Below are 27,813 nucleotides of genomic sequence, written 5' to 3'. Positions count from 1 at the left end.
TTTTTTGCGGAAACTGAAGAATTGTACGGGTTGAATCGAAATTTGTCAGTGAACCAAAGAGACAGTATGGAAAGAACCAGAAAGCCGTTAACAACCGAAAAGTAGAGAACCGTTGCAAAGGTAAATCAAAAATCTTTAGGGAAATTAACTAAGTGTACGGATTTAAGTGATATTTTTGAAGTTACTTCTGTCAATAAATTATGACCTTACTTGTTTTAGTAATTCTGTCAACAACAAAATAATACAAAATGTTGCAAAGGTAAATAAGAAATTTGTAGGCGAACTTAACGAAGTGTACGGATTAAAGTGAAATTTATGAAGTTACTTTTGTCAGTAAATTTTGTATGAAATTACTTTCATCGGTAATTGTGAACTTCTTTCTGTCAGTAATTTGTCGTTGTTGTTTGTAAATAGCGATTGAAAACGCACAGTGAAAACAATAGCAATTGCCTTAAAGTGAAAACAATAGAGTAAGATATAGAGAGAGGGGGAGAGAAAGCTAGCTGTTTGGACAAATAAGAAAGATATAGATAGATAATATATAAACAAATAAATATAGAGAGATAGATAGATATAGCGACAGAGATGGATAGGGAGATATAGAGAGATATAGAGAGTTAGAGATAGATAGAAAGAGATGGACAGAGAGATATAGATAGAGAGATATAGACGTCACTGACGTTAGAAAACGAGAAGTAAATATTGTACAAAAATGTTTAAAAAACGTGAATCTAATATAAAAAGCAATATCTTTTCTTTTTTCATGAACAATGGATGTAAGGGATAAATCAATTTCTGAAACTTACTTCACAAAGAGTTACCTCCCTCCTCCATGTAACCCAGGAACGAGTGTTTTCTGTCCCTGGGGTGGGGTACCTATTAATCATTATGCGAAACATTTTACCAGTCTAAAATCATCCCTGGAACATAAGGAATGCATGCTCCCAGTTTGGAGAAAATCATTTGAAAAATATGGCCCTTATAATAGTTTACACACGCATAGGCCGAACGGGATTTATATTGTACATTATAACATTATTACATAAAAGAGCGTTCTATATTAAACAAAAGCCGCAACAAAAACAACCAACCACAATGCAGGATATATCAATGAATTAAATTCTTGACTGTCCCGCAAGCAAAATGCATCTTTTTACGCACAGATGAGTGTAATGATAAACGTGCATACGTACAAACCATACGCAAAGCGAACTAAGTCTGTTGCATAACAAAATGCAATTGATTAAGTATCATGGGTTACATATGCAAATGCAAGTGTTTCACCAAATTACTTAAAGTTAATAACTAAATTATTAGCCTAATTTGCGATCGTAGAGGGTGTACCTATGGGAGGACAGGACACATGAGTCAACAGGCTGGTAGAGAGAACCGATCACAGTTTTAAAGACATAGCAACTACAAACATCTGAAAATTAATTAGGAATATATATAAATACGAGGGTTATGAGTAAGACTATATTACGAAATTTATATTGAATCGCAATGCAGTACCTCTGGGATAGAATGGGAGATCATATTCGAATCTACTACAGATGTTATTATTATCTTGGTTTGGCTCAAGTTTGGTCTTATTCTTGGTAATATTTATATGGGTAACAATTTACTACCTGTAAACTCTGGTATCCACAAATTTTCAGCTATCTTTCAAGTGCATAGAACACTCCTGATAATCCTTCAGCCATTACTACCTGCAACCTGCAACATATTCGTTCTTTTCACCTATCTAATACTTTCCTGAATATTGTGGCCGTGCCAAGGAGACAAACATTTTGTAACAGTTCTACGGGGCACTTTATTCTAATTTCTTTCGTATTCCCCTTCGTACTTTCTGATGCTGTTCCCAAGAACCCAACAATAATTGGCCCTTCTTCATTTTCCATAATTGGTCTATTTCATACTTAAGAGGGTTGCATTTATCTTTTTTTTCGATTCACATCTTCACAATTTGTGTTTCAACGGAGCATGCAACAACATCTATATAGCATATATGGTGTACCTTGTCTCCCACTACTAGGTCCGGTCTGTTATGCTCTAGCACCTAATATATTTGGATTCGGAAATCCCAGAGGATTTTGCTTGTCTCCGACTCTGCCACTCTCTGCGGTTTATGCTCATACTACGTCTTGATTTTCTCTGGTCCCCACTTTTCACATATTTTCCAATGTAGATCTTTTGATATCTAGTCGTTTCGTCGAAACTTGTAGTGGTTTTGGGCAAGTCTAGGGCATTCGTTCGTGATATGGATAATGGTTTCATCAACTCTATTACAGATGCAGCACATCGGGGACACTTGCTCTTTCTGATGTTCACCCTCCAGTTTGTGGCCAAAGAAAACTCTTGCGTTGCCAATATAGTGTTCTCAGTCTCTTTCTTTGGGGTTTTTTTCATTAACAAATCCCACCTATTTTTTCCAGAAACTTCTGTTGTTATATGGAAATTGACTGTGTCCTCCCTTCTTGCGTAATTCTTCTTCATTCCTTTTTGTGTTTCTTCCCTCATTTTCCTGCTTTCAACACTCCCTCGTTCCTAACTGTCACGAGCAAAGTTTCCTTACTTTGGGCTTGGTATCTCATTAAGCCCTCGAGTTCGATACGCACGCAGTCTCCCACACTTATCAGTCTTCTTCCTCCATTCGCTCTTTTCGTGTCTAGGCGATCAATGTCTGCTCGTGGATGATGCGTTCCATGCAACATTAGGACCTTTCTTCACTTCCTGTCCATCTCCTTTAGCTTTTCCTCTGTCCACTTCAGTTTGCCAACGTCATACCGAACTATTGCGACTGCGTGCGAGTTTATCGCCGAAATTATGTTTCTAGCATTCAGCTTTCAACCCAATAATTTGCTCACTCGCGAAAGGTGCTCTCTTTTCCGCTGTTCCTTCATGTCGTGGTGTTTGATTCCATCTATGTGTGTTAGAGAGAGAGAGAGAGAGAGAGAGAGAGAGAGAGAACATTGCAAACAATGAACGAAATGAAAAAAAGTCGTGTAAATAAAAAGGCATTTCTACAGATGTATACACCTCCAACTTTGTTGATTCATAGCATCCAGAAAAGATTCAGAAACCTTTTCTACAAATACCGCTTAGATGTTGTGGTTTCAGAGTATATAGGGATATATTGCAAAGAAATATTTCGAGGGCTGGAGAAGATGAATTTTGGAAAAGTCAAACGATCTGACTTTTTTTTTTCCTCATAACTTTCAGGATAATGTGTATCTTTTAATGAAATTTTATACAAATCCCTTTCAAACGACATAGATTACGATTTTAAACAAATTTTTGGGGAAATATTTCTCGTGGATTTTCACCATTTTTTTAACCGCAGCCTTTGACATGATGGGATTGCAGGGAGCAGCTTTGTATGAAAAAGTTTTGAAAACTCTTTTTTTATAACCCTCCTCCCTCGTAATCCCACTCCGGACCTATTTTGCCCAATTATGTTTTTGCACTTCAAAACCATGAGAAGAGCAGATTCGGTAATTTTTTTAATTGTTAATATTTTCAGAAGGAAGAGTGATTTAAGGGCCATTTGGCTGTTGTTACATGCTCATCTAAAACCGACCCTCCTCGTTTCTTTATAACTCCCGCACGTATTGATGTTTTTCAATATTTTCCCCCCATAAACACATTTATATGCAATGAAAACAAAATTTGAGAAATTATGGATGTTTTGCAGCCCCACTCCCTGCCCCCGATTGTTTCTGTTTAGAAATTAAAATTTTGGAGAGCCTCAGAATATCATTGCTGGCATTTATCGACAGAGATTTTTTTTTTTTTAATTATGGAGATGTACTTGCATAGCAAGTGACTTGATCTGAGATTGTGTGCTGAAGCAACAACAATTGCAGAGTGGGAGATGTTTGTAAGCCACTGAAGAACAGACAAAAACCGTTAGTTTCACTTTAATATTTAAATTTAATTTGTATGAAAATATTTTCGTCGAAACTGCGACCTGTTCACTGACAAAACTTCACAAAAGTGATGCCGCGCGAAGTTTTGTTAATGAATAGGTCGCGGTTTCAAAGCAACGGTGGGGGTAAAAATTTAGATTACAATTTATTTTGTCGCATTTTTCCACCAATGGACCACGCGTGTGTTACTTCGGCATCATCATTCCATAAAATGTATTTAATGGGAGAAAAATATAGAAAAAAAACATGTGAGTAGAAAGGGAAAATGGACAAAATCGGTCCGGATAGTTACTATTGTAAGACTTATAGCATTCCAAACAGCCATAACAACAAAATCACTTTTAGTTGCTTTTAATACTATTATACGGGTATTTTTTAAAATTTTCTTTCAACGATGTTCTTACATTACGTATACATACTAGAATAAATTTTCGGTTTTCCAAATATTGAATTAAAACTTGAAATGGAAACATTAAAAGATATAGTGAGGCTTTGGAAATATAAATGGAATACTCCGCATTGAATGAAATGAGTATTTAGATATTCGAGAAATTGCAGTTTTAAAAAATCAATAAAGTTGAGAAATTGAAATTATGACAAATTTCTTATAACATGAATCTATAAAAATATTTCCAGACGGTCACCCCTTTAATAATAGCTTTCTTTTAGTACTTTTAGTAATTTTTACCTAATTAATAAGCAGCTTTCTCCATTGTAGCATAGATACACATCTGAATTGTGAAAAAGTGTTCCTCTGCTATATTAGGTATTAACTGCCAAACCATTGAAAAGTTGGATGTCTCCATTCCTATAGACGAACCGGTTTTCCTTGTACTTGAATATGTGTGTGTGTGTGTGCGTGTGTGTGTGTGTGTGTGTGTGTGTGTGCGTGTACGTGTGTGTAGAATATTGGAAAGTAACACACGAGTTGGTATGTATAGGGGAAATTAGACACGGTAGAAAGTGCTAAAATAATTTTATCATGAAGAACATTTTAGTACCGGTTTCAGTCTTTGCGACTTTTTCAACTTTAGAGTAAAACATAGAAAACAATTAAATTGGATAAAAATTAAATGAAATGGTTCTTTTGATATTTCCATAGTTTTCGAATACGAGAGACATTTTCCTTTTTTCAAATACAAGAGACATTTTCCTTTTTTCTGTCACTGTTTTCCTTTTGTGAAGGCTCGGTAGGTAGATAGTAGTAGATCTAAAAGAATATTTGATATGAGGGATGTGAGTTCTTGGTTTTGATTATTTAAGCATTATCTGAAGAAGGAGACGACGACGAAGAAGAAGAAGAAGAAGAAGAAGAAGAAGAAGAAGAAGAAGAAGAAGAAGAAGAAGAAGAAGAAGAAGAAGAAGAAGAAGAAGAAGAAGAAGAAGAAGAAGAAGAAGAAGAAGAAGAAGAAGAAGAAGAAGAAGAAGAAGAAGAAGAAGAAGAAGAAGAAGAAGAAGACGTGCGTGGTATGACAGTAGTAGCTTGTTGGTGGAATCTTCTTAAATTATCAAGTGACCTAAAAGTAACCTGTTGTGGTTATAATAATAGTGATTAGAATTCTTCTGAATAAATTGACAGCCAATGACAGTTCTTAATATATCGTTTTTAATATTTACGCGGCTATTATTCTAAGGCGTTTGTTGTAGTGTCATTTGTGGTGGACGAATTCAAAAGGGGTTTATATTTTGCGATAAAATATTACTTTTTGCTAATGCGCTGACTACAGGTTGCATCGTCCCTGAATTAATAGAGGGAAAAATTCTGAAGTTGGGTTGTTCGTTAGTGGTACAAACGTCAATGTGTTCGCTGAATGCTATTTTTTCTGTATTACCGAATTTTAATCTGGGATCTGTGTAGGGTGATCCTCTGGTGTAGACTATTTGGGGTTTGGCCTATGTATTGTTCTCGACACCTTGAGCAAGTTAATGCATATATTAGGTGTTCCAAAGCAAAAATGCAGTTGTTTTCGCTGTAAATCGTCAAACCTATTTGAAAGAGAACTCCTATCCCTCAATTAGGTTGACGCATATACCACATTTAGGTCTTCTGCACTTTTTTACTGACGGCTTCAGTGTGGTATCGGATGTACTTGAGCTTGTATTAGGAGACATTTCATAGATTTTGCTCTTTATGATGGTGTGCATTTGGAGGATAAAATTCATTCTGTGATCCGTTTTTAGTATGTGAATGTTCTGGAAGATTGTGTCGAAAGCTTCATTGTTAAGGGGGTTATGTGTGGAGATGTATGATAGGGCTTTGACTGTAAATCCTTCTTTAATTTGGGATGTCTGAGTTCGAGGATGTTGCGTTATAGGGCACATTGGAAGCCTATATCAATTAGTGTCCCTGGTGTTTGTATTAGAGACTATAGTACAAATCCTTTTTGCTAGGTCGAAGGGGATATTCATTCTAGAGTGTCTGAGATAAACAGTAAATATTGGTTGGAGACCGTGGGATTATAATATATATCTGCTTCTATTTTGATGTTGTATTTCTTAATGAGGATGTCGAGGAATGGGAGTTGTTGATGGCTATATTCCATCGAAAATCGAATGTTTATACCAAGTCCATTTATAAGAGCTTGAAATCCTTTGCGTCTTTCTATACTTTCATGCCGAAGAATTATAGGAGTTGTCTTTGAAGACAAAGAAGCTTATCTCCAAGAGGATATTTAGCCTTTCTATTACGAATTCGTTTTTAATATATATATATATATATATATATATATATATATATATATATATATATATATATATACATTCAGATACGTATGTGTGTGTGTGCACGCCCGCATATGCATACACACACACATATATATACACACATACACACACGTATACACACATCAAAATATTTCCCATATAGTAACTATTATACAATGTTCTTATTAACTATCAATTTGTAATAAATCTGATGGTGTTATATTAGACAATGAATAACACTTACCTATGAAATCATTCTTGTTACATAAGTGTCCGACGCAACAACCAACACAAAACCTGCTTTTGGTCCATTTATTGCATGTAAGGGTATTGTTTCTCATAGCTTCAACACATTGGCTGTATGTGCTGCAGGACTTTTCAGTCTTCAGTTTAACACCGTCCATTGATAATGCGAATCGGCATACTGGCTGTAATAATAGATATGAAAATTATACACAACAACCAAAATATTTATTAGTACAATTACTGCTAATTACAACAACAAAAACAACAGAAACAGCAACACTAGGGATGTTTACCTTGCAAGAAAATTTAATCCTTGCTGTAAAATATCCAAAAGCAATAAATGAAACCGAAAACGACTTGCTGAATTGTTGAAAGTTAACAGCAGAGGTAAACTTCTGAAAAATTTAATGCTATTTAGCATTCAAAAATAATGTTTTAAATGCTTAGCGTCCAAAGTTCTCTGATCAAATGTAGATATGGCCATCGGATCACGGTCTATATCAAAACTGCATCGCACTGTTACCCGTCGCCAAACTTAAAATAGGTCAAATTACCCCAATAAAGATGTATCAATTCGCTAAAATTTCTTCTTTCTGCAGGAATGCAAAAGAGGAATTTTTCATATAAAATTTACGAAAAATCACGCGTGCAAAACTCACCAACAACAGAAACTAATACGTCCCTACCCAAAGATGATAATGAAATAAAATGGTCAGATTAAACGCCTCAGTCCAAGCAAATAAAACAGAAAATACATAAAATGGACACAAGAGAAACTTCGTTTTACTTTGCAATAATATTTTATATGAAAATACGATATTCTAGTATAAAATTTGGAGAAAAAATAACCAAGATGTAACTGTATCATCGACCCTCAACAAACTTAACTTAATCAGGGACATTCTGAAAACGAAAAATATCAGAAGTGGAGAAGAATATTTAAAGAAAAGAATCCATCATCAAATACCTAACAACAATAAAAGCAATGAAAATGTAGACAATGAACTTAGAAATAAGATATGTGTTGCCTTAATTTGAAATTGAAACTCGTTTCTTTCAATCTCGAAAAATTTTTAGAAAGAAAATTGGATTTCTCAAACTGAGTGAGGATGTCATGAAAAAATAACCAATGGACTGGAGTCTTCAAAAAAGGCAATGGAGTCGGTGATTGCAAATGAATGAATCTTTAAAAAACTAAGTCAGCTTCAAGAAAACAGAAAGATCTGAAAGCAGGACAGACAATAAAACAGACAACAGAATGCAGCCATGCTCTTATGTCACGCTCTATTCTCCTGTATTCTCGTATATCAGTTGATGTGAAGCATTAATCTGTGTTATTACCGGTATCTTTGTTTATCTTGTGTTTCTTTCACCAATGTACAACTGTGTATTCAGAGATATGCCTGACAATTTTAATTTGCGTTTTAGCTGCGTTTAATCGTATAGCTTTCACCTTTTCCAGTTGAAATAATATGTGAGGGAAGATTTAATCCGTTTCGAACATTTCATAAACTTTGCTTCTTAACTTATTCATTTATCAGCTCTCTGTAATTTTCGAGCTGGTAGGGCAACGTCCGACTTCCAGTTACCGTCTCTAAGGCTAGTGACTCGAGGTCAATCCGCAAGTAACTTTGATTCCAAGTTGATCCTGGCCACAATCATTGATGCATCCTACTCTAATGACAGCCATGTTTGTCGGAGAAAGGTCACTCTAAGTTCGTGCGTTCGTTTCTTGAATAGGGATTCCTAGACAGGGTAGAACACTGTGTCCTTGAACAAGGCACTTCATTTCACTTTGTTCCAGTCCAATCAAGTGAAATGTGTCCCAGCCTAGTGATGTTCATCTATTCCCCTCTTCAATCGTCACATCCTTGTTGTCCCATTGAGTCGTAAATAAGAAGACCGATAGGGTCTGTATGTCTACGCAGGCACATAAAAAGAAAAACTAGCGAAAGCATAGTACAATGTGGTCTTAATGGTTTTCGAGTGACGGCTGTCGATATATTTTAACGGAAAGGAAGAAAGTAATATTTCAGCTTACCTCTGATCCTGGACAGCTTTCCACTTCTGAATCATTGCACATCATTCCTGAACATGTTTGACACTGTAAATTCCTTTGAAATAACGAGTAATCTACAGAATACAAGTAAATATCTGTATTTATAAAACAAATAATGCAATGCATAGCAATAACACGAAATATTTTCTTTCTGATGTAAAAGAATTAATACGTGTTTGCTTTGGAATCAATACATGTTAGACATATAAACCAAATTATTAACAAAGACTATAAAATTATTTTTATATTCATTTGAAAATGCCTCAATAATGTCACAAATTCAACTGAGAGAAGCATGAAAGCTACTTATTGTCCTTTTAGTATTCTGATGTAACAAATATGTGAAAATCTTTGAACAAGTCAAATAAGGGGATGAAATTCGAAAGCTGCAAGCATTGTTGCCGTGGGAACTCCCTTATAAAACCTGAGAATCTAATTTAAGTTATGTTGCAATGTTATATAGAATGTGAAAAAGGCCATAATATGTGAACTGAGCAAAACAATATTTGGATAAACAATACAAAATATGATCACTAATATGGTCCTTTTTTTCCAATATGCACACGGTTATGTATATATGTATGTATGTATTATGTATGTACGTCATTATTCACTGTTATTTCCTACATCTACGGCCCCTTCATTGGAATTTCAACACCATCAATGTTACTATCATCTCGGAACTTTCTACCAACATATCCATGCATAGTCTTCTCTTCATAGATACTCAACATTTCATCTAATGATACGTTGCGGGAGAGTCGTGCGACTTCTTTGAGCATGTATTCTATGTTATCAGATAAGGAATGTTGCTCAAGGAGCTGCCTTCCAAGTCCTATGATGTTATCAGCCTTATGTATGCAAACTTGGTCAAGGGATGCACTTCGGCAATTGTGGTTATAAGATGTTACTGAAAGGATATGATACGACATTCAAAGGCATTTTGCATCGATGTTAAGCCCCTGCCGCCTTGTTTTCGTTTTAGGTAAAGGCGGTCTACATCACTGTTTATGTGGAAATTATGTGTACTTGTCAGTATTTTCTGGGTTTTCACATAAACCGCTCGGATCTCATCAAGCGTCCAATAAAACAGCCCAAATGTTAGTATGAGTACTTGCTCAGAAAACACGTTGTGGGCCAATGTTTCATTGAATGCATAGATTTCTGAGGTCCAAATTTTATTTATTGAGCTGTAATGTTCTTTGTTTATACTGTAATGACACCTGTAACTTAATGGCACCTGTAACACAATGGCACCTGTAAAAAAAACAACATTTGTTTTGTTACAGGTCCTGTTGTGAGATATATTTTCATGCACCCCTAGATATCTGTAACATTCCACTTCAGATATAGGGGAAACAGTCATTGATGGTGATGTTGCTAGTCTGGTTTACAGTTTTACCCCTTTTCACAACCATATAACATTTATCCTGAACAATCTCCAAAACTACATTTTTTGAGAATGCTGTAACTTGGTCGGGGCTCTTTTTCATCTCATCCATATTCTTTGCATAAAGTTTTAAGTTATCCACACAGAAACAGTGTTCAATTTTGGTATTTCTGTTTCCTTGTGAACCAATGAGATATCCCTAACATGAATGACATGGGGTTTACAGAAAGTATAAACAATATCACAACGAGATTGTCCCCTTGGAATATGCCTTTGCGATATTGTATTCTGTCAGTGATAATAGTCGCTCTTTGTGTTTAATTTCATGATGGTGGCCCACAATGAAATCAGGTCAGCTATGGCTTTGATTATGTTCACTAGAAATTTAGCAAGTTGAAGGGCTTCTAACATCCATAAGTATGTATGTGTGTATGTATGCAAGTATGTGTGTACGTATGTACGTATGTACGCACGTATGTATGTATGTATGTATGTATGTATGTCCGTATGTGAAAATGTGTATGCGCATGTACATACATATACATACTGCCACGTATATTTTCTTGAGTGATGAGCTTAATTGAACCCCATTTCAAGTCTGTCATTTGGAACCTTCGCTGTTTATGCCGGAGTCTTCTCTGTTGTAAACAATCAAAGCATGTCTTTGGTTTCAGGATATCTTCCTACTTTCCTCCAACCAACCACAGCAGCCTTGTGAATGATCCTGAGCATTGACCGTCTTCCTGGCTAAGCGCTAAAAATATACTTTACCTCTCTACTTCGTTTTCTTCGTCTCTCCTCCGTAGCATCACTCTTACCGACCCACATCTACACATTAATTGTCCCTATGCCAACATTTACACTTTATGCAAACTTCACACGCTAGACCACAGTTTCTACCTACATATCTCATTTTGGTAGCACAGTTACTCTCTTCACACTTTATAACACACTCACACACACAACTTTGTCCCTGCTTTGCTTTGTATCTCTAAATCACTCACTTCTCTCTCCTCCTCCTCAATTTACCAATCACTACTGCTTGGCTGCTACTAACTGCAACAGTTTACCTCCCATATACGCACATATACCGCAACCTTCATCTCTCTCTTTCCATTCGTGTTCACTCTTCGAATAAAACCACTTTTGCTCTTCTCTCCTTCTTTCGTCAGCCATTTTCTGTCTCTCACTTAACACATGTGTACCAACCCTTTGATTGTACCGTCTACATTATTTGACCGTCATGAAGTGTGCCATCTTTTTCAGACATTTTACAATACTGAATTGCCTGCATTTTTGCCGTTTTTATCTTGTCTTGGTATTTGATCTTCTGAAGCAACTTTTCTCTCGTATTCGAGTTTTATCCTATAGATTCTGCTGCCACTGTCCGTGTCACGTCTTGCTGCCTTTACAGTTTTCACAGAGCATTGAATAGCAGTGATGGCGTCTGAATGTTGGCAACCGTCATGAATTATGATGAATACAGGTAACTCTTTTCCAATATTTAGATGGCTTTCAATGCAGCAAGCTGGCAGAAACGTTAGCACGCCGGGCGCAATGCCTAGCAGTACTTCTGTCATTACGTTCTGAGTTCAAATTCCGCCGAGGTCGACTTTGCCTTTCATCCTTTCGGGATACCAGTTGCGTACTGGGGTCGATCTAATCGACTGGCCCCCTCCCCCAAAATTTCGAGCCTTGTGCCTAGAGTAGAAAAGACTATTTAGATGGCTTCCAGTCCGCCATATCACATTTTCTCAGCTATAAATTTATATTTATGCTCTCCAACGCCTTTGACTGTTTACCAATGCACTAAGTTTTCCTTAATATAATGAGACATAAAATCGTTATATTTAATATCGACACTCTGTATATATCCATCCATCTACAATCTTCAACGCTCATTATTCCTGGGAGGGTCATGAGGACATCTGGTGCCTCGGGTACCTCCTGCATAGGGTCCTATCAGAAGCAACTGCCAGTACACTTACTGATTGAATGTTGAAGCATGACCAAATGAGGCTATGGATATTTTCTAGCGATCTCTTTTTGATCTACCCCTTCATTCCCTGCTGTTTTGCATCATTTTAAAGAATCGATCTTGCGATTTTCTCATGTGACATCCTAATCGCATGTCCGCATTACTGGAAGTGTAGTGGCACACTAAGGAAAAGTACCGACTCGATCTGGAGAGACTCCGTCATTTCCAATGTACACACTGTGTCGAGTAAAGCTACTCCAGTTTTTTTGGAGGAGTCCCTTTTCGGCCGCTTCTATTTGCGATCAGACTCTTTCGGTCGTTAGTTAACATTCATGACCATAGGTGAGGATGGGCCCGAAAACCAAACTGAAGATTGTGTGTTTGGCTTTGTTACCAAGTTTTCCTCATCTGAGGATCGAATGCTGGAACATTTTTTGTATCTCGAGAGGGGCATTAAGCCAATAATATGCACACGTACTGGTTCTAGTTCACTTTATTATTGGTCACTTTGTTAATAATTTGTTAACGAATTAACTAAATGAATGTTTGATTATCCGTTTGGTAAACCTATCAACCAGTTATGGTTGTTAGCGACTTTTTGATGTCATTCGTTACGGCTTCAGCGACTTATTTGTTTTTGTTCTATGGTTATGTAGTTATGAGTGAGAATGTACGTGAAAGAGAGGGTTAGAGAGTATGTCTGTGTGCATATGTGTGTGTACATGGCAGCGTACATTCATCCATGTGTACGCTGTTGTGAATGCTTGCGTATGTATGTTTGTGTGTGTGTGCACGTGTGTATGTGTGTGTGTGCCGTTGATGGTGTGGGTGATGCATTTGAATGTATAAATTCATTAGAGAGAAGATGTGAATGTAAAGCGTGCGAATGCTAAAACGTTTATTTCTCATATCTTTATCTATAGTTTCCGTTTTATAAGACATTATATTGTAAGCTTCAGAGAAGAACCCGGATTTTCTTAGTGTTAATAATAAAAGAAAAGAAGAAACGAGAATTTTACTAACTTTGACATTGTGCATAATTCAGTATAGGTATTTGTTTCTCTGAGCTTTCCTGACACGTGCCATGGACATTCACAGTTCTGTTATAGACGTTTTTAACATGATTTACGAAGGCTGGCAAGTGACATCCACACCTCATAAGGTTATTGTTTCCGAGATAGCTGTAACAATAAAGAGAACTCTGAATGCGTTTCAGATCAACATAGAAATTCCTATGTCATTTGACAAGAAACAAAGATTATAAAATTTGAGCAGGTATATAAACGTTATGAAATTCATTTTTCTAAGTGTTGTTAATAACATCAATAATGTGAAATGCTTTCTAGAAGGAAGTGGATGCATTAAGGTTCTATTCTCTTTTAGCTTACGTATTTAATAATAAAGTACCTTTAAATAAGATTACTAGCCACTTGAAATGATTCTATTTTATCGTAGTTTAGGGACATTGTAGTGTCGGGAATTTGGTGGTAGGGATCTTGCGCCGCCCTATCTGAGAAAACTCATTTAGATGGGTGGTTTTGGCGCTAAGAAGGTCGAGTTTATTCTATGTAGCAACTGGTTTTAAAGCTAGAGACGTACCAGCGCAGAAACTGACAGATTACACTGATGTACATTTTATAGCTTCAGTGGTACAGTCATGTATAGTAACATTCCTAATTAAGAAGGGGAAAATTAATATTCATTTTTGATATATCAATCTGAATATTTTCAGTGTTTTTCAAAAAAGAGCAACAGCAAGAACAACAGCATCAACAACAACAACAACAACAACAACAACAACAACAACAACAATAATATAAACTTAAAAAAGTGAATTAGATTGACATGCTTATTTTGAACCTGTGGAAGGCACACGAGATGCCGAAATATAGTTCAACTACAAATAAATATGTTACTTTCGAATCGCGCTTTTTGTCATTAAGTTTGACTTGGTGATGGGTTACGTCAGCTATGTTTAGCTTAGTGATGGATTGTGTCAATCGTTTACAAGTAAAGAACTCTTCTCTATACCTATATCTATATAAATTCTGTTGAGTTACTTCAGTCCTATATAAACTTAATAATAATAATGGTAATAAAAATAGTAATAATAACAATCCATTCTAGCGGAAGCACAAGGCCTCAAATTTGAGGGTAGGGACTAAGTCTATTTGATCGACTCCCGTGTGTAACTGGTACTTATTTAATCGACGCTGAAAGGATGAAAGACAAAGTCGACCTCGGTGGCATTTGAACTCATAACGTGAAGACAGACGAAATACCGATAATCATTTCGCCCGGTGGGTTAAATAATAATAATAATAATAATAATAATAATAATAATAATAATAATAATAATAATAATAATAATAATAATAATAATAATAATTATAATAATAATAATACAGCTGGCATTAACAATGAAGGTACCCACAATTGGCCTAGACACCTATCTGAAAAACTCTGAGGACTGGATGCTAAAACTTGTCTCAAAACATGAAAGCAAGAAAGCCTCTTACTCAGTAACAAAACAGGCAAAGGAATATCTAAGTGAATTCCAATTGCAACAAATTCAAGAATTAAACGAACTAGAAACACCCGCAGAAAAAGCTAAGCGCTTTGAAAACCCGTGCTAAAATTGCTGCCTTAGATATTATGACTGAAAAATGGCATGGAAAACCTCTCAATGGCAAATACCCAAAGAGAGCGAATAATGAAGATATTGACAAAGCCCTTACCCATCAATGGCTAACGGCCTCTGGAAAAAATGACCAACAACTCAAAGGCCTACTAGCGTTTGATAAACAATTCAGTGATGACATCAGGATGCAATTTGGCCTTGATAAATGTGCAAAAGTTACCATTATCAAAGGAAAAATGACAACAACATCTAATGTGAACCTTGACCAGCGAAATGTCATAAAAGAGTTAGAACCAGCGGAGAGATACAAATACCTAGGGGTAATTGAAGGGGACAATATCAAGCATTCTGTGATGAGGGAAAGGATCAGAAGAGAATGTTATCGCAGGGTGAGAGCAATACTGAAGACAGAGCTGAACGCAAGAAACAGGATCGAAGCGATCAATGCTCTAGCCATACCAGTCGTGACTTACAGTTTCAATATCATTAACTGGTCAATTACTGAAACATGTAATGTTGACAGAAAAATACGAAAACTGTTGACAATGCATAGAATGCACCACCCTAAGGCAGATATAGAACGTCTTTATCTGCCAAGAAAAGAGGGAGGCCGTGGACTTCTACAGCTGGCATTAACAATGAAGGTAGCCACAATTGTCCTAGACACCTATCTGAAAAACTCTGAGGACTGGATGCTAAAACTTGTCTCAAAATATGAAAGCAAGAAAGCATCTTACTCAGTAACAAAACAGGCAAAGGAATATCTAAGTGAATTCCAATTGCAACAAATTCAAGAATTCCTGCCTTAGATATTATGACTGATAAATGGCATGGAAAACCTCTCAATGGCAAATACCCAAAGAGAGCGAATAATGAAGATATTGACAAAGCCCTTACCCATCAATGGCTAACGGCCTCTGGCTTGAAATCATAAACAGAGGGGTTTATCATCGCAGCCCAAGATCAATGCCAACCTACAAAGAACTACTAGGCCAACATATTAAAGAACGGCAGCTCCCCATTATATCGTATATGCCAACAACAAAATGAGACTATCGATCATGTTGTCTCTACGTGCAGTCTGCTTGCGCCTACAGAGTATCTCAACAGGCATGATAGGGCTGCACAATATATTCACTGGGTAATATTCAAAAACCTGGACTTCACAATTGATAAAAACTGGTGGGAACACAAACCAACCCAGTACTTGAAAATGATCACATCGCACTCCTCTGGAACTTCACCATTCAAACTGACAGAAAGATAGATGCAAATAGGCCAGACGTTATATTAAAAGGCTTCAGACAAAATCATGCCTCCCAATTGATATGACTGTCCCAATCGATATAAACGTATCTGTCAAGACCTACCAAAAACTGAGCAAATATAAAGATCTTGAAATAGAAATTAGCAAAATGTGGAACCTGAAGACTAAAACAATACCTATTGTCATAGGTTAGGTGCCCTGGGAATGACAGCGAAACGGGATGATTACTACCTAGATCAGATACCAGGAAACCCCAAAATGGCTGAAGTTCAAAAGATAGTGCTCATGGGAACTGCCCATATCCTACGTAAAATAATATCTATGTGACCTCAAAGTTTAAAACAAACAATTTTCTTATGGTTTCTTAAACATTCTCTAGAACAACACTATGTACAAATCGAAATATATGGTACCCTAGGCATAACACCTACATGAACTTCTAACTTGTTGTCTGTTGAGGTCTCTGGGTGAGACTTGGATCCAACTTGTACAAATGCAAAACAAAAGTCAAACATAAAATAATAATAATAATAATAATAATAATAATAATAATAATAATAATAATAATAATAATAATAATAATAATAATAATAATAATAATCCTTTGTTGAGTTTATAAGTCATGTGACAGAAGATAACTAATTCATTTTCATTTCAATACATTTTAATATTTCTGTATGTCTTTGGGTCTGTCTGATTCGCTGTTTATTGACCAAAACTAAATAATCCACTGACAAGGAGGTAATCAGGTAATCGCTAAAGCCAAAAACATCTCAGTTCAATTGTCTTATGCCTGAGTAGAAATGAGAGGGAAGATGAATAAGGGAAGATTTAACCTTCTCTTATTGCACCTTCACATGCAATTATAGACTTCTTCGTACAAATTCAAACATGAATATGGTAGTAGAAAGAAGTAAAGTTAGTTACAGAGAGAGAGAGAGGGGGGTTATGAATGTAAGCCATTCCCACCACTCTGTAACACATACTGCAGTAGATTTATTAGAGAGGAGAAATGAGAAAATGATAATAAGAAATAACAGATATCAAATAAAATTAGGTAGGATGTGGTTCGAGAATGTTTAGATGATATACTAGATATAAATTTGAATCATTAAGCAAACATGATATGATAAAATGTATTGGGCAAACAGATTACATACAGCTGACAGAGGAGAAAGAGATGGCATACAATATATAGATGATATACAATATATAAATGGCGTACTAGACTTAGAGGATATACTAGATATAGATGATACACTGGACGGATGACATACTATGATAGATATAGATGATATGTTTGAAGAGATGACATACAAGATATGGATAAATCTACTATATGTAGCTCAACTGCAAGATATAGATTACAAGCTCCAAGATATAAGTAACATACTAGCAATAACTGGCAAACGGTAGTGTTGTGGCGAAAGTCGTTAGGTATTGCGAAGCTGCGAAATATTGCTGAGTAAAATACCAGTTATATTTGACATGAAAGATTTAGCTGGATAAGCATTCTAAATATAACTGGAAATTATAGCAGATATGACTGAAATTGTAGGTATTGGAAATATTATCTCCCTTGGCACTTCCATTATTGAAAATGATTTTCAGAAGAGAATATTCTGAACCTTTTAGGAATGTTGCTACATCGTAGAGAAATTCTATCATGTTCTGATAAATACAATTTTTAAATAGATCTGCTTGTATACCTCCCAACCTCTAATACTGCGCAAACGTTGTTAGTTTTACTACTATTTATCTCCCTTAAAATGTTTTCCATTCCAAGCAGTGTGGTTAAGCTTTAATAGGGATAGGATTGTGTTAAATTTCCCTCTCTTTCTTTCTTTACCTCTCCACCCACAAATGTATATATACATGTGTGTGTGTGTGTGTGTGTAAACATATATGTATATATATACATATTAACACAGAAGAATGGGGATATGATACATATTGAATCATCCCGTTTCTGTCAGATTGGCAAATCACAAAACCTTGCGATATAGTAATACTGTGTATCAATCGACTCTATAGTTACAGGGGGTTCTGTTTTCATGTTATGAGTTCAAAATTTCGAGGACGATTTTGCCTTTCATCATTTCGGGGTCGATGAATTAAGTACCAGCCGAGCAATAAGGTGGATGTAATCGACAAGCCCCCAGCCACAAAATTCCAGGCCTTGTGCTTATCATAGAAAGAATATTATAGTCCCTAGATAACCAAATTACCAAATGGTTTCGTGGTATAAATACAGAGGCAAATGCAGCAATCATCAGAAATATCTGAATGGAGTTGTTGTGGATATTATTCCTTCTGATAACTCCGTTGCCATAAGGGTATAATAAGTAATAACAATATATATGTGTGTGTGTGTGTATGTTTATGTATGCACATACGCATACACACACAGGAATCTTTATATATATGTGTGCATGTAGGTTGGTATGTAGGACACTCCCTCGACTCCAGTTAATTATGTGTATTTATAAACATGGAGGAAACTAGATCAAACCAGCCCTCTGATATTTGAACATAAACTTTTCGATGATAAAACACAATGCTCGGAAATCATGTTGATCCACTGAAATTTCAATCAAATCATTGCTATTTACTACCACCAACATTTAACGAGGAACTGAGAATTTGATGACTTCATTTTATTATTTTCATTTTCCTATAATCAAAGGAACTTGTTTGCTTACATTTTAACTATGTTAGGGAGGAACAAGAAAGCGCCATCTTCATATTTCTCCATTGCGTTGTTGTCCAAATTTCTGAAAAAGAGACAAATATTATACACTTTAAAATAAGTAAATTAAATTAATCTGTTTTCTGCTGTTCAGTACTAAATTGCGTTTTAGTCAAAACTAACAGGGTAAACGCTGATATTACACACTACAATTGTTTATTTCTCTTTATAGTTCTTTATAGAAGTGTTGTTTGAACAAGAATAGGTTCCTTCAATCTAACTTAATTATCCCAAGAGAAAATCTGATAACCACACAGCAAAAGATGGAAGAGGATAAAATATAAAAATAACAAATTAACGAAACTTTCTTATGTTCACAATATGGGTTTTAGTTAACATTCTCATCTATGATAGGAACATCATTCTCCATATAAGCATGGTTCTGTGGCAAGAAAATTACTTCTCACATCCATGGATTATTTAGGCCAACTGTGTAGCACCTTGGACAAATAACATTTACTATAACCTTGAGTCAACTAAGCGCTGTGAGTAATTTTGCTGCAGGAAAGTGTGTGGATTCCCTTTGTATATATATATTGATAGAAAGGACAACAAAAGAAAGAAAGATGCCTCGATATTATGTAAATAGAGGAATTTATCTGTAAAAATATGTGACACTTATTCGGTAGCCATGATAAAACTTCGAGTTTCGGATGCCGGGCTGGGAACTTATACCTAGTAGAGAATAGCACATATTAACGACTCCTACATAACAGTATCATCAACAGTTACACCAAGGCTACGCCATAAACCTATAACGATATTAATAAAAAAAAGCTAGCAATATCGCCGCCAGACTCAAATTAGATAAAAAAAAGTAGAGGTCCTCCTCCAAAAAAAGGCCTTTATAACTATCAAAGACCATAAAAAGAACTTCCTATGTAGTCCTAAGTGTAGGCTTATTAACCCTGCTAAATCAGAACTTGGCATTATTAGTAAAGAAACTTTAGGGAAAATCAATGCGGAAGTCAGGAATGCCACTAGGTTAATACAATGATCCAATAGTATAGAAGTCGTCAACCGGTTTAAAGCTATGAAGAATAAGAATAAATCAAGATTCACCCAGTTCGATATTGTCGATTTTATGCCTCTATCTCTAAGGAACTGCTAGATAAAGCTCTTACCTTCGCAAGCAGATTCATAAAAATCAGCACACATAGAAGTCAGCACACAGATAAAGACATAATATTCCATGCTAGAAAGACTTTACTCTTCAGCGAGAACGCAGAGTGGGTGAAGACAACCGATAGAGAGGCTGCTTTCGATGCGAGCATGGGGTCATGTGATCGAGCAGACATATGCGATCTTATTGGATTATTCCTACTCGATACGTTGGGCAAGACTTTTCCTAACGGACACTTCACAATTTATAAAGATGATGTCCTAGCTTTAACCGCTAATACCAATGGACCAGCACAGGATCGGTTCAGGAAGTATACTATCCATTTGATGAAAACCTTCGGTCTTAGCATCTCTACAGATACCAACCTGACGGTTGTCAATTACCTAGCTGTGTCCCTAGATCTAAATAAGTATATTTATAAACCTTATAAGAAGCCCAACGATAGACTTAGTTACATCATTGTGGGTTCCTGCCATCCCCCCATAGTGTTTAAAAATTTACTTAAAAACATTAGTAAAAGAATCTCTAGCCTCTCCTCTGATAGGGACATTTTTAATAGCGTTGCCCCAGTATATAATAAGGCTGTAAAAGATAGTGGTTTTAACGAGGGAATAACCTATACACCTGCCACCAGTCCAGTAACAAAGAGAAGAAAGCATAGGAATAAGAAAACCATCTGGTTCACACCCACTTACTCACCCGAAGTGACCTTTAATATAGGCAAGTACTTCTTCGCACTTATAGACAGACATTTTTGTAGTTAACCATAATTATACAAAGATCCTTCAACAGACATAACTTGAAAATAAGTTTCAACTCAACTGCTAATTTTAAGAACATAATCGCACACAACACACAAAAGCCGCAATATGAAACCAGCTGTTAATGCAGAGATAAAAATTTGTGCCCGCTAAACGGAGTTTGCATGTCCGAAACCATGAGGCCACCGTGGACTCTATATCCACTAAGGACACAGTTTCAACGAAGATATACGTGGGCCTCACGGAGGGTAATTTCAAGGCCAGATTCAATAATCACATTTTGAGTTTCAGGCACTGGGACAAAAGGAAAACGACCAAATTATCCAGTAATATGTTGTCTTTAAAAGATAAAGGTGTCAGTTATAACATCCATTGGAAGATCTTAGCGAAGTGTAAACCTTACACCAGCGGCAGCGGAAGGTGCGGTCTATTTGATATGGAAAGATGGCTCATCTGGAAAGGCATCAAAGACTGAACTTTTCGGATCATGTCCACATGTGGCCAAATATTTGCTACGGTTTTGGTCCCCTTGAGTTTACTGATAGGACTTGCTTTCTATATTGTGTCTATGCATAAGCTTTTTATCTCTCTATACTTTTTACTTAGATTTCTTATATATCTTTATATTTTTACTGATAAGACTTGCTGATAGGACTGTACTGATAGGATTTGATGCATAAGCTTTTTATCCTTCTATACTTTTTACTTGGAATTTTTATAATTTATTTATATTTTTTAATATATTTTAATAATGTTTACATAATTATGGAGTTAATGTTTTTTTCTATTTTTTTCTGTTTTTCCCCTCGACCCCGTTTTTTCCTGTAGGTCTATAGACACGTACATGGAACCTTATGTGCGCGCTTGTGAATGTGTGCGTGTGTGCGGGTACGTGCGTATATATATATATGTGTATGCATATGAAAATATGCGCATATTAGACGCGTTTTAACCTTATAACTTTTTCACACTTTCTTCTGTTTATGCTTTTAGCCCTATAATTTTTTTGCGTGCATGTGTATGGGTGCGAGATGGATGTGTGCGTGTGTGTGGGTGTTTATGCGGGTATATATATGTATATGTACATATATGTATAGCTTTTGGCGAGTATGTGGGTGAGCATGTATGTGTTTCAAGCGAGGGTGGTTTAGTATAGGCGAATGTACGGATTGGTGCGCTTACGTGAACACTATAGACTTTTCTACTCCCTTATATTTACTCCGTTTACTTAGCGGTCTATTAGTTCTTTGGTCTTAATTGGCGGTCAAACACACAGTAATTTCCCTTTGTTTTAACGGTCATCTTTCACAGGAATTTTCATTGGCAGGATAGCTGAGGAGTTGTTGGCGTGGGCTCCCATCCCGGCATCCGAAACTCGGAGTTTTATCATGGCTACCGAATAAGTGTCACATATTTTTACAGATATATATATATATATATATATATATATATATGTGTGTGTGTGTGTGTGTGTGTGTGTGTGTGTGTGTGTGTGTGTGTGTGTGTGTATGTGTGTGTGTGTGTGTGTGTGTGTGTGCTTGTCTTTGTGTTTGTCCTCACCAACGCTTGATAACCAATATTGGTCTGTTTATGTCCCCCATAACTTGGTTCCGCAAAAGGTATCCGACTAATTAAGTGCCAGATTTTAAAAATTCAGTACTAAGGATGATTTGTTCGAGTAAACGCTTGAAGGTCGTACCCCAGCATGGCCGCAGTCTAATAACTGAAACAAGGAATAGTAAAAGTATATACTCCAGTAGCAGTGTAATGATAAAAAAAGATCTTCAAAAAGATAAAATATTAAGTATTACAATAACATTGACCATCTTCAGACCAGTGCATAACTTTAAGAATCATATTCAAAGCTCATAAATCAATGTTCACCTTTTGGTAAAAGATATATACTGGGTACCTATAAATTGACTTTACAATTTGAACAATTTCGAAGAAAATGAAGAATAAAGAGAGCTCATCAAACTTTATTGGAAATCATTGGCAAACAAATATCAGAAGCATTAGAACACTTCGACGTGGATTCAATTGTCACATACCAATTTTACGTCGCTAAAAGCCACACTGCTTTTGCCTTGGTTGATTCTTTTAAATGGGATTTTCACTAAAAGAGTCTTCCCCGTGAAGACATTCTTTGAAATCTGATTAATCTACACATTTTCTCTGAAAATAAATGAGATACTTTGATTCAAAGTCACGTTTTCGCCTTACGCTGCTATTTTTGACCTCACATACTTTGACATAACTGCTTTAAAGAATCAATTTCCAATTATTTTAGCTCCAAATGTAGCTTACAACTCGATCATCATTGCCAAAACGATGAAATTAATTAGGTTGAGAACTGAATTACTAATTAAATCATGTAATAGAAGTAGAAGAGTTGCACTCTGTTGTTCACAGTCTCTAAGTGAGGATCAGTAACAAGGACGGGGAGTCTATTGTTGGGGTGCCTAGTGGGATAATCTATAGTCACCTTGATACTGTGGGGGATGGAGTTGGCTACTTGCTGGATGCTCTCCATTATGTTCCTCTCAGTTTCTACATTACCGTTACTAGAGAAGGTCTTAACTATGATATGAATGTCATCTACATACCTACTGTATATCAAACACTGTGGCTTAAGATTAACAGGAAGACAAAGAGGATAGATAACGAGGAAGAACGAAAGGAAGAAGAAGAAGAAGAAGAAGAAGAAGAAGAAGAAGAAGAAGAAGAAGAAGAAGAAGAAGAAGAAGAAGAAGAAGAAACATTGAAAATCAAGGTGTTCATGAAATGACAAGAAATAATTCAGAGATAGATCGCAAACTTGTGAGGGTGAGACTTAAAAATCAGAAGAAGAAATGGAAGAAGAATAGAAGGAAGTAGACGGAGAACAACAACAACCACAACAATAGCAACAACTACAATAACAACAGCAACGAGAAACAATTCAGAAGAGGAGAAGATTGGAAAGAGCATGTGTTCAGCAGAAAGAAAGCAGAAACGAAGAAAATGAAATAACACAGAAGGAAGAGTAAACTGGTGAGATTTATTTAAAGTAAGTTGTGTCAATAAAAGAATAAAAGAATTTATATTTTTCATTTGAAGAACAAGAAGAGAAAGAGGTAGAAGAGGAAGCGGAAGAAGAAGAAGAAGGGAAGCAGTGGAGTAGGAGGAGTGGGCGAGGAGGAGGAAAAGATTAATAATAATAATAATAATGATAATAATAATAATAATAAGAAGAAGAAGAAGAAGAAGAAGCGGAAGAAGAAAGGAAGGCGTAGAGGAGGAGTGGAGGAGGAGAAGTGGAGGAGGAGGAGGAGTGGAGGAGGAGAAGTGGAGGAGGAGCAGTGGAGGTGGAGCAGTGGAGGAGGAGGTGGAGTGGAGCAGGAGGAGTGGAGGAGGAGGATTGGAGGAGGAGGAGTGGAAGAGGAGGAGGAGGAGGAGTGGAGGAGGAGTGGAGGAAGAGGAGTGGAGGTGGAGCAGTGGAGCAGTGGAGTAGTGGAGGTGGAGGAGTGGAGGAGGAGGTGGAGTGGATCAGGAGGAGTGGAGGAGGAGGATTGGAGGAGGAGGAGTGGAGGAGGGGGATTGGAGGAGGAGGAGTGGAAGAGGAGGAGGAGGAGGAGGAGTGGAGGAGGAGTGGAGGAAGAGGAGTGGAGGAGGAGGAGTGGGGGAGGAGGAGGAGTGGAGGAGGAGAAGTGGAGGAGGAGCAGTGGAGGTGAAGCAGTGGAGGAGGAGCAGTGGAGGTGGAGCAGTGGAGGAGGAGGAGCACTGGAAGAGGAGTGGAGGAGGAGGAGTGGAAGAGGAGGAGGAGGAGAGGAGGAGGTGGAGGAAGTGGAGTGGAGGAGGAGGAGGAGGAGGAGGAGGAGAGGAGAGGTGGAGGAGTGGAGGAGGAGGAGTGGAGGAGGAGAAGGAGTGGAGGAGGAGGAGTGGAGGAGGAGGAGTGGAGGAGGAGGAGTGGAGGAGGAGGAGTGGAGGAGGAGGAGGAGTGGAGGAGGAGGAGTGGGCGAGGAGGAAAAGATTAATAATAATAATAATAATAATAATAAGAAGAAGAAGAAGAAGAAGAAGAAGAAGAAGAACAACAACAACAGCAACAACAACAAGAACAGCAACAACAGCAACAACAGCAACAACAGCAACAACAACATCAACAAAGAATTCGGAAGAGAAGATCGGAAAGAGCAAGTGGACAACAAAAATGAACATAAGAAGACAAAGATTGAAGCGGAGAACCTGGTGAGCTTTATGTATGGAAAGTCATATTTGACAATATTTCATACATTTCTACTTTCACTTGTCCTTCGAAGCTTGATCTATTAGATAAATAAAGTGACGTAAATTAGGAAGAAACGAATTCGGTGGAAGAATAGACGGATAACAACCACAAGAATCGAGAAGGGAATGGGAAACAAACTGTAGCTAAAACATAAGTATGTGAATTATATTGTCACATATACATCCAGTCATTCATATGCAAAAGGACATAAACATATACGCTTACAGACATAAAGGTTTCATGCAGGAAATGTTATGTCACAGTCGTTGTCATTGTCATATTAGCACTGTCAAGCGCTCTGTAGACGTAAATGGAGTCAATGAAATGAAATAGAAAATATTTATGATAAATACGACACAGAATTCTATTTATAATACTGGAAAATATGGCAGAACATGTAGAGACATGAGAGAACATGGGTTAAATGTAGAAAATAGAGAAGAAGCAGAAGGTGAAGAAGAAGAAGAAGAAGAAGAAGAAGAAGAAGAAGAAGAAGAAGAAGAAGAAGAAGAAGAAGAAGAAGAAGAAGAAGAAGAAGAAGAAGAAGAAATTAATTTGGTGGAAGTGTGGATAAATAACCACACGGCACCACAAGAATCAAGAGAACAATGTGAAACGAAATAGTAGCTAAAACATAAGTATTATATTAACATTGCACACACACACATAGATATAAACATACACACATACACATTTTCAGGAATAAAATTTTGATGCAGACAATTATCAACTGCCAGTCATTATCATGTTCGGACACATTCAAATAAATATAACACGAATATGAAAAATTAATATCACTTCCTGTAATAGAGAGTGAGAAAACAGAAATCAGGAGATCTTTAATTTAAAGACATTAAAATCTCTCATGTATATACGACAATATTCAATATCTAAATTAAAGACACATTATATTCCACGTGTATAAACGGCCAAGACTGAAGAAATTTACAGTTCCTCTATGCTGTGAAGGCCTTGAAACATTCCTTTTTCAATCCTCGAAATTTTATTCTTGTAAAAATTTCTGAAGCAGGAAAATATGTTGCTTAGTTTGACACAGAATGTAATTGCGATAAAATATTGAATATTGTTCTTTATGTAAAGGAAATATATTGTAGGAAAATAAAACGACACAAAACAGAAGAAGAAGAAGAAGAAGAAGAAGAAGAAGAAGAAGAAGAAGAAGAAGAAGAAGAAGAAGAAAAAAGAAGAAGAAGAAGGGGAGGAGGAGGAGAAGTAGAAGAAGAAGAAGAAAAAGAATAAGAAAAAGAAGAATAAAAAGCAGAAGAAGAAAAAAAGAAGAAGAAGAAGGAGGAGGAGGAGGAGAAGTAGAAGAAGAAAACGAAGAAGAAAAAGAAGAATAAAAAGCAGAAGAAGAAAAAGAAAAAGAAAAGGAAAAAGATAAAGATAAAGAAGAAGAAGAAGAAGAAGAAGAAGAAGAAGAAGAAGAAGAAGAAATTAATTTTGTGAAAGTGTGGATAAATAACCACACGGCACCACAAGAATCAAGAGAACAATGTGAAACGAAATAGTAGCTAAAACATAAGTATTATATTAACATTGCAGACACACACATACATATGAACATACACACATACACATTTTCAGGAATAAAATTTTGATGCAGACAATTATCAACTGCCAGTCATTATCATGTTCGGACACAATGAAAAAATATAACACGAATTTGAAAAATTAATATCACTTCCTGTAATAGAGAGTGAGAAAACATAGATATCAGGAGATCTTTAATTTAAAGACATTATATTCCTCATGTATATACAACAACATTCAATATTTAAATTAAAGACACATTATATTCCACGTGTAAAAACGGTCAAGAACGAAGGCACTTACAGAATCTGTAAGCCGTGAAGGCCTTGAAGCATTCCTTTTTCAATCCTCGAAATTTCATTTTTGTAAAGATTTCTGAAGCATGAAAGAATGTTGTTTAGTTTGAGATTGTAAGTAATTACGATAAAATATTGTTCTTTATGTAAAGAAAAAAAATTATAGGAAAATACAACGACAAAAAGAAGTAGTTGTAGAAGAAGAAGAAGAAGAAGAAGAAGAAAGAAAAAAGAAGAATGAGAAGAAGAAGAAGAAGAAGAAGAAGAAGAAGAAGAAGAAGAAGAAGAAGAAGAAGAAGAAGAATGAGAAGAAGAAGAAGAAGAAGAAGAAGAAGAAGAAGAAACAGAAGTAGAAGAATGAGAAGAAGAAGAAGAAGAAGAAGAAGAAGAAGAAAAAAAAGAAGAAAAAGAAGAAGAAGCAGAAGAAGAAGAAGAAGAAGAAGAAGAAGAAAGAGAAAAAGAAGTAGAAGAAGAAGAAGGTGAAGAAGCAGCAGAAGAAAAAAGAGGAGAAAAATAAGAAGAAGAGGAAGAAGAAGGAGAAAAGAAGATGAAGAAAAAGAAGAAAAAGAAGTGGTAAAATAAGAAGAAGAGGAAGAAGGAGAAAAGAAGATGAAGAAGAAAAAGAAGAAGAAGAAGGGGTAAAATAAGAAGAAGAGGAAGAAGGAGAAAAGAAGATGAAGAAGAAAAGAAGAAGAAGAAGAAGAAGAAGAAGAAGAAGAAGAAGAAGAAGAAGAAGAAGAAGAAGAAGAAGAAGAAGAACAACAACAACAACAACAACAACAACAGGAAGACACATCGAACATCGAGATGTTCGAGAAAATAAAAAGAGAAAAAATTATTCAAAAAATGA

The 27,813-nt window shown here is 36.2% G+C and overlaps 3 protein-coding genes across 4 annotated transcripts in view; all 3 read right to left on the bottom strand.

Moving 5' to 3' along the window:
* LOC149130126 (uncharacterized) overlaps window positions 1–887 on the bottom strand; it is a 4,417-nt gene extending 3,530 nt beyond the window's left edge. The window contains exon 1 of the mRNA XM_089345835.1: window positions 877–887. Within this exon, the coding sequence (XP_089201961.1) occupies window positions 877–887 (11 nt within the window). The remainder of the gene's footprint in view (window positions 1–876) is intronic.
* The window catches only part of LOC149130124 (uncharacterized), a 292,428-nt gene that overhangs the window by 56,035 nt on the left and 208,580 nt on the right, over window positions 1–27,813 (bottom strand). The window lies entirely within an intron of this gene.
* The window catches only part of LOC106882878 (uncharacterized), a 57,182-nt gene that overhangs the window by 28,773 nt on the left and 596 nt on the right, over window positions 1–27,813 (bottom strand). The window contains exons 2-7 of one of the 2 annotated variants that reach the window (XM_089346158.1): window positions 26,971–27,042; window positions 18,916–18,987; window positions 13,329–13,486; window positions 8,920–9,011; window positions 6,877–7,060; window positions 3,914–5,139 (exon numbers count right to left, since the gene is read on the bottom strand). In XM_089346158.1, coding sequence (XP_089202284.1) covers window positions 5,093–5,139; window positions 6,877–7,060; window positions 8,920–9,011; window positions 13,329–13,486; window positions 18,916–18,987; window positions 26,971–27,002 — 585 coding nt within the window. In that variant the 5' untranslated portion in view covers window positions 27,003–27,042 and the 3' untranslated portion in view covers window positions 3,914–5,092. Of the gene's footprint in view, window positions 1–3,913; window positions 5,140–6,876; window positions 7,061–8,919; window positions 9,012–13,328; window positions 13,487–18,915; window positions 18,988–26,970; window positions 27,043–27,813 lie in introns of those variants that run through there. The other variant, XM_089346159.1, reaches the window with a different exon arrangement.

The sequence above is a fragment of the Octopus bimaculoides genome, chromosome 30, assembly GCF_046866305.1.
Source record: "Octopus bimaculoides isolate indiv1 chromosome 30, ASM4686630v1, whole genome shotgun sequence".
NCBI classification, from domain to species: domain Eukaryota; kingdom Metazoa; phylum Mollusca; class Cephalopoda; order Octopoda; family Octopodidae; genus Octopus; species Octopus bimaculoides.
This window is presented reverse-complemented; position numbering and strand designations above follow the sequence as displayed.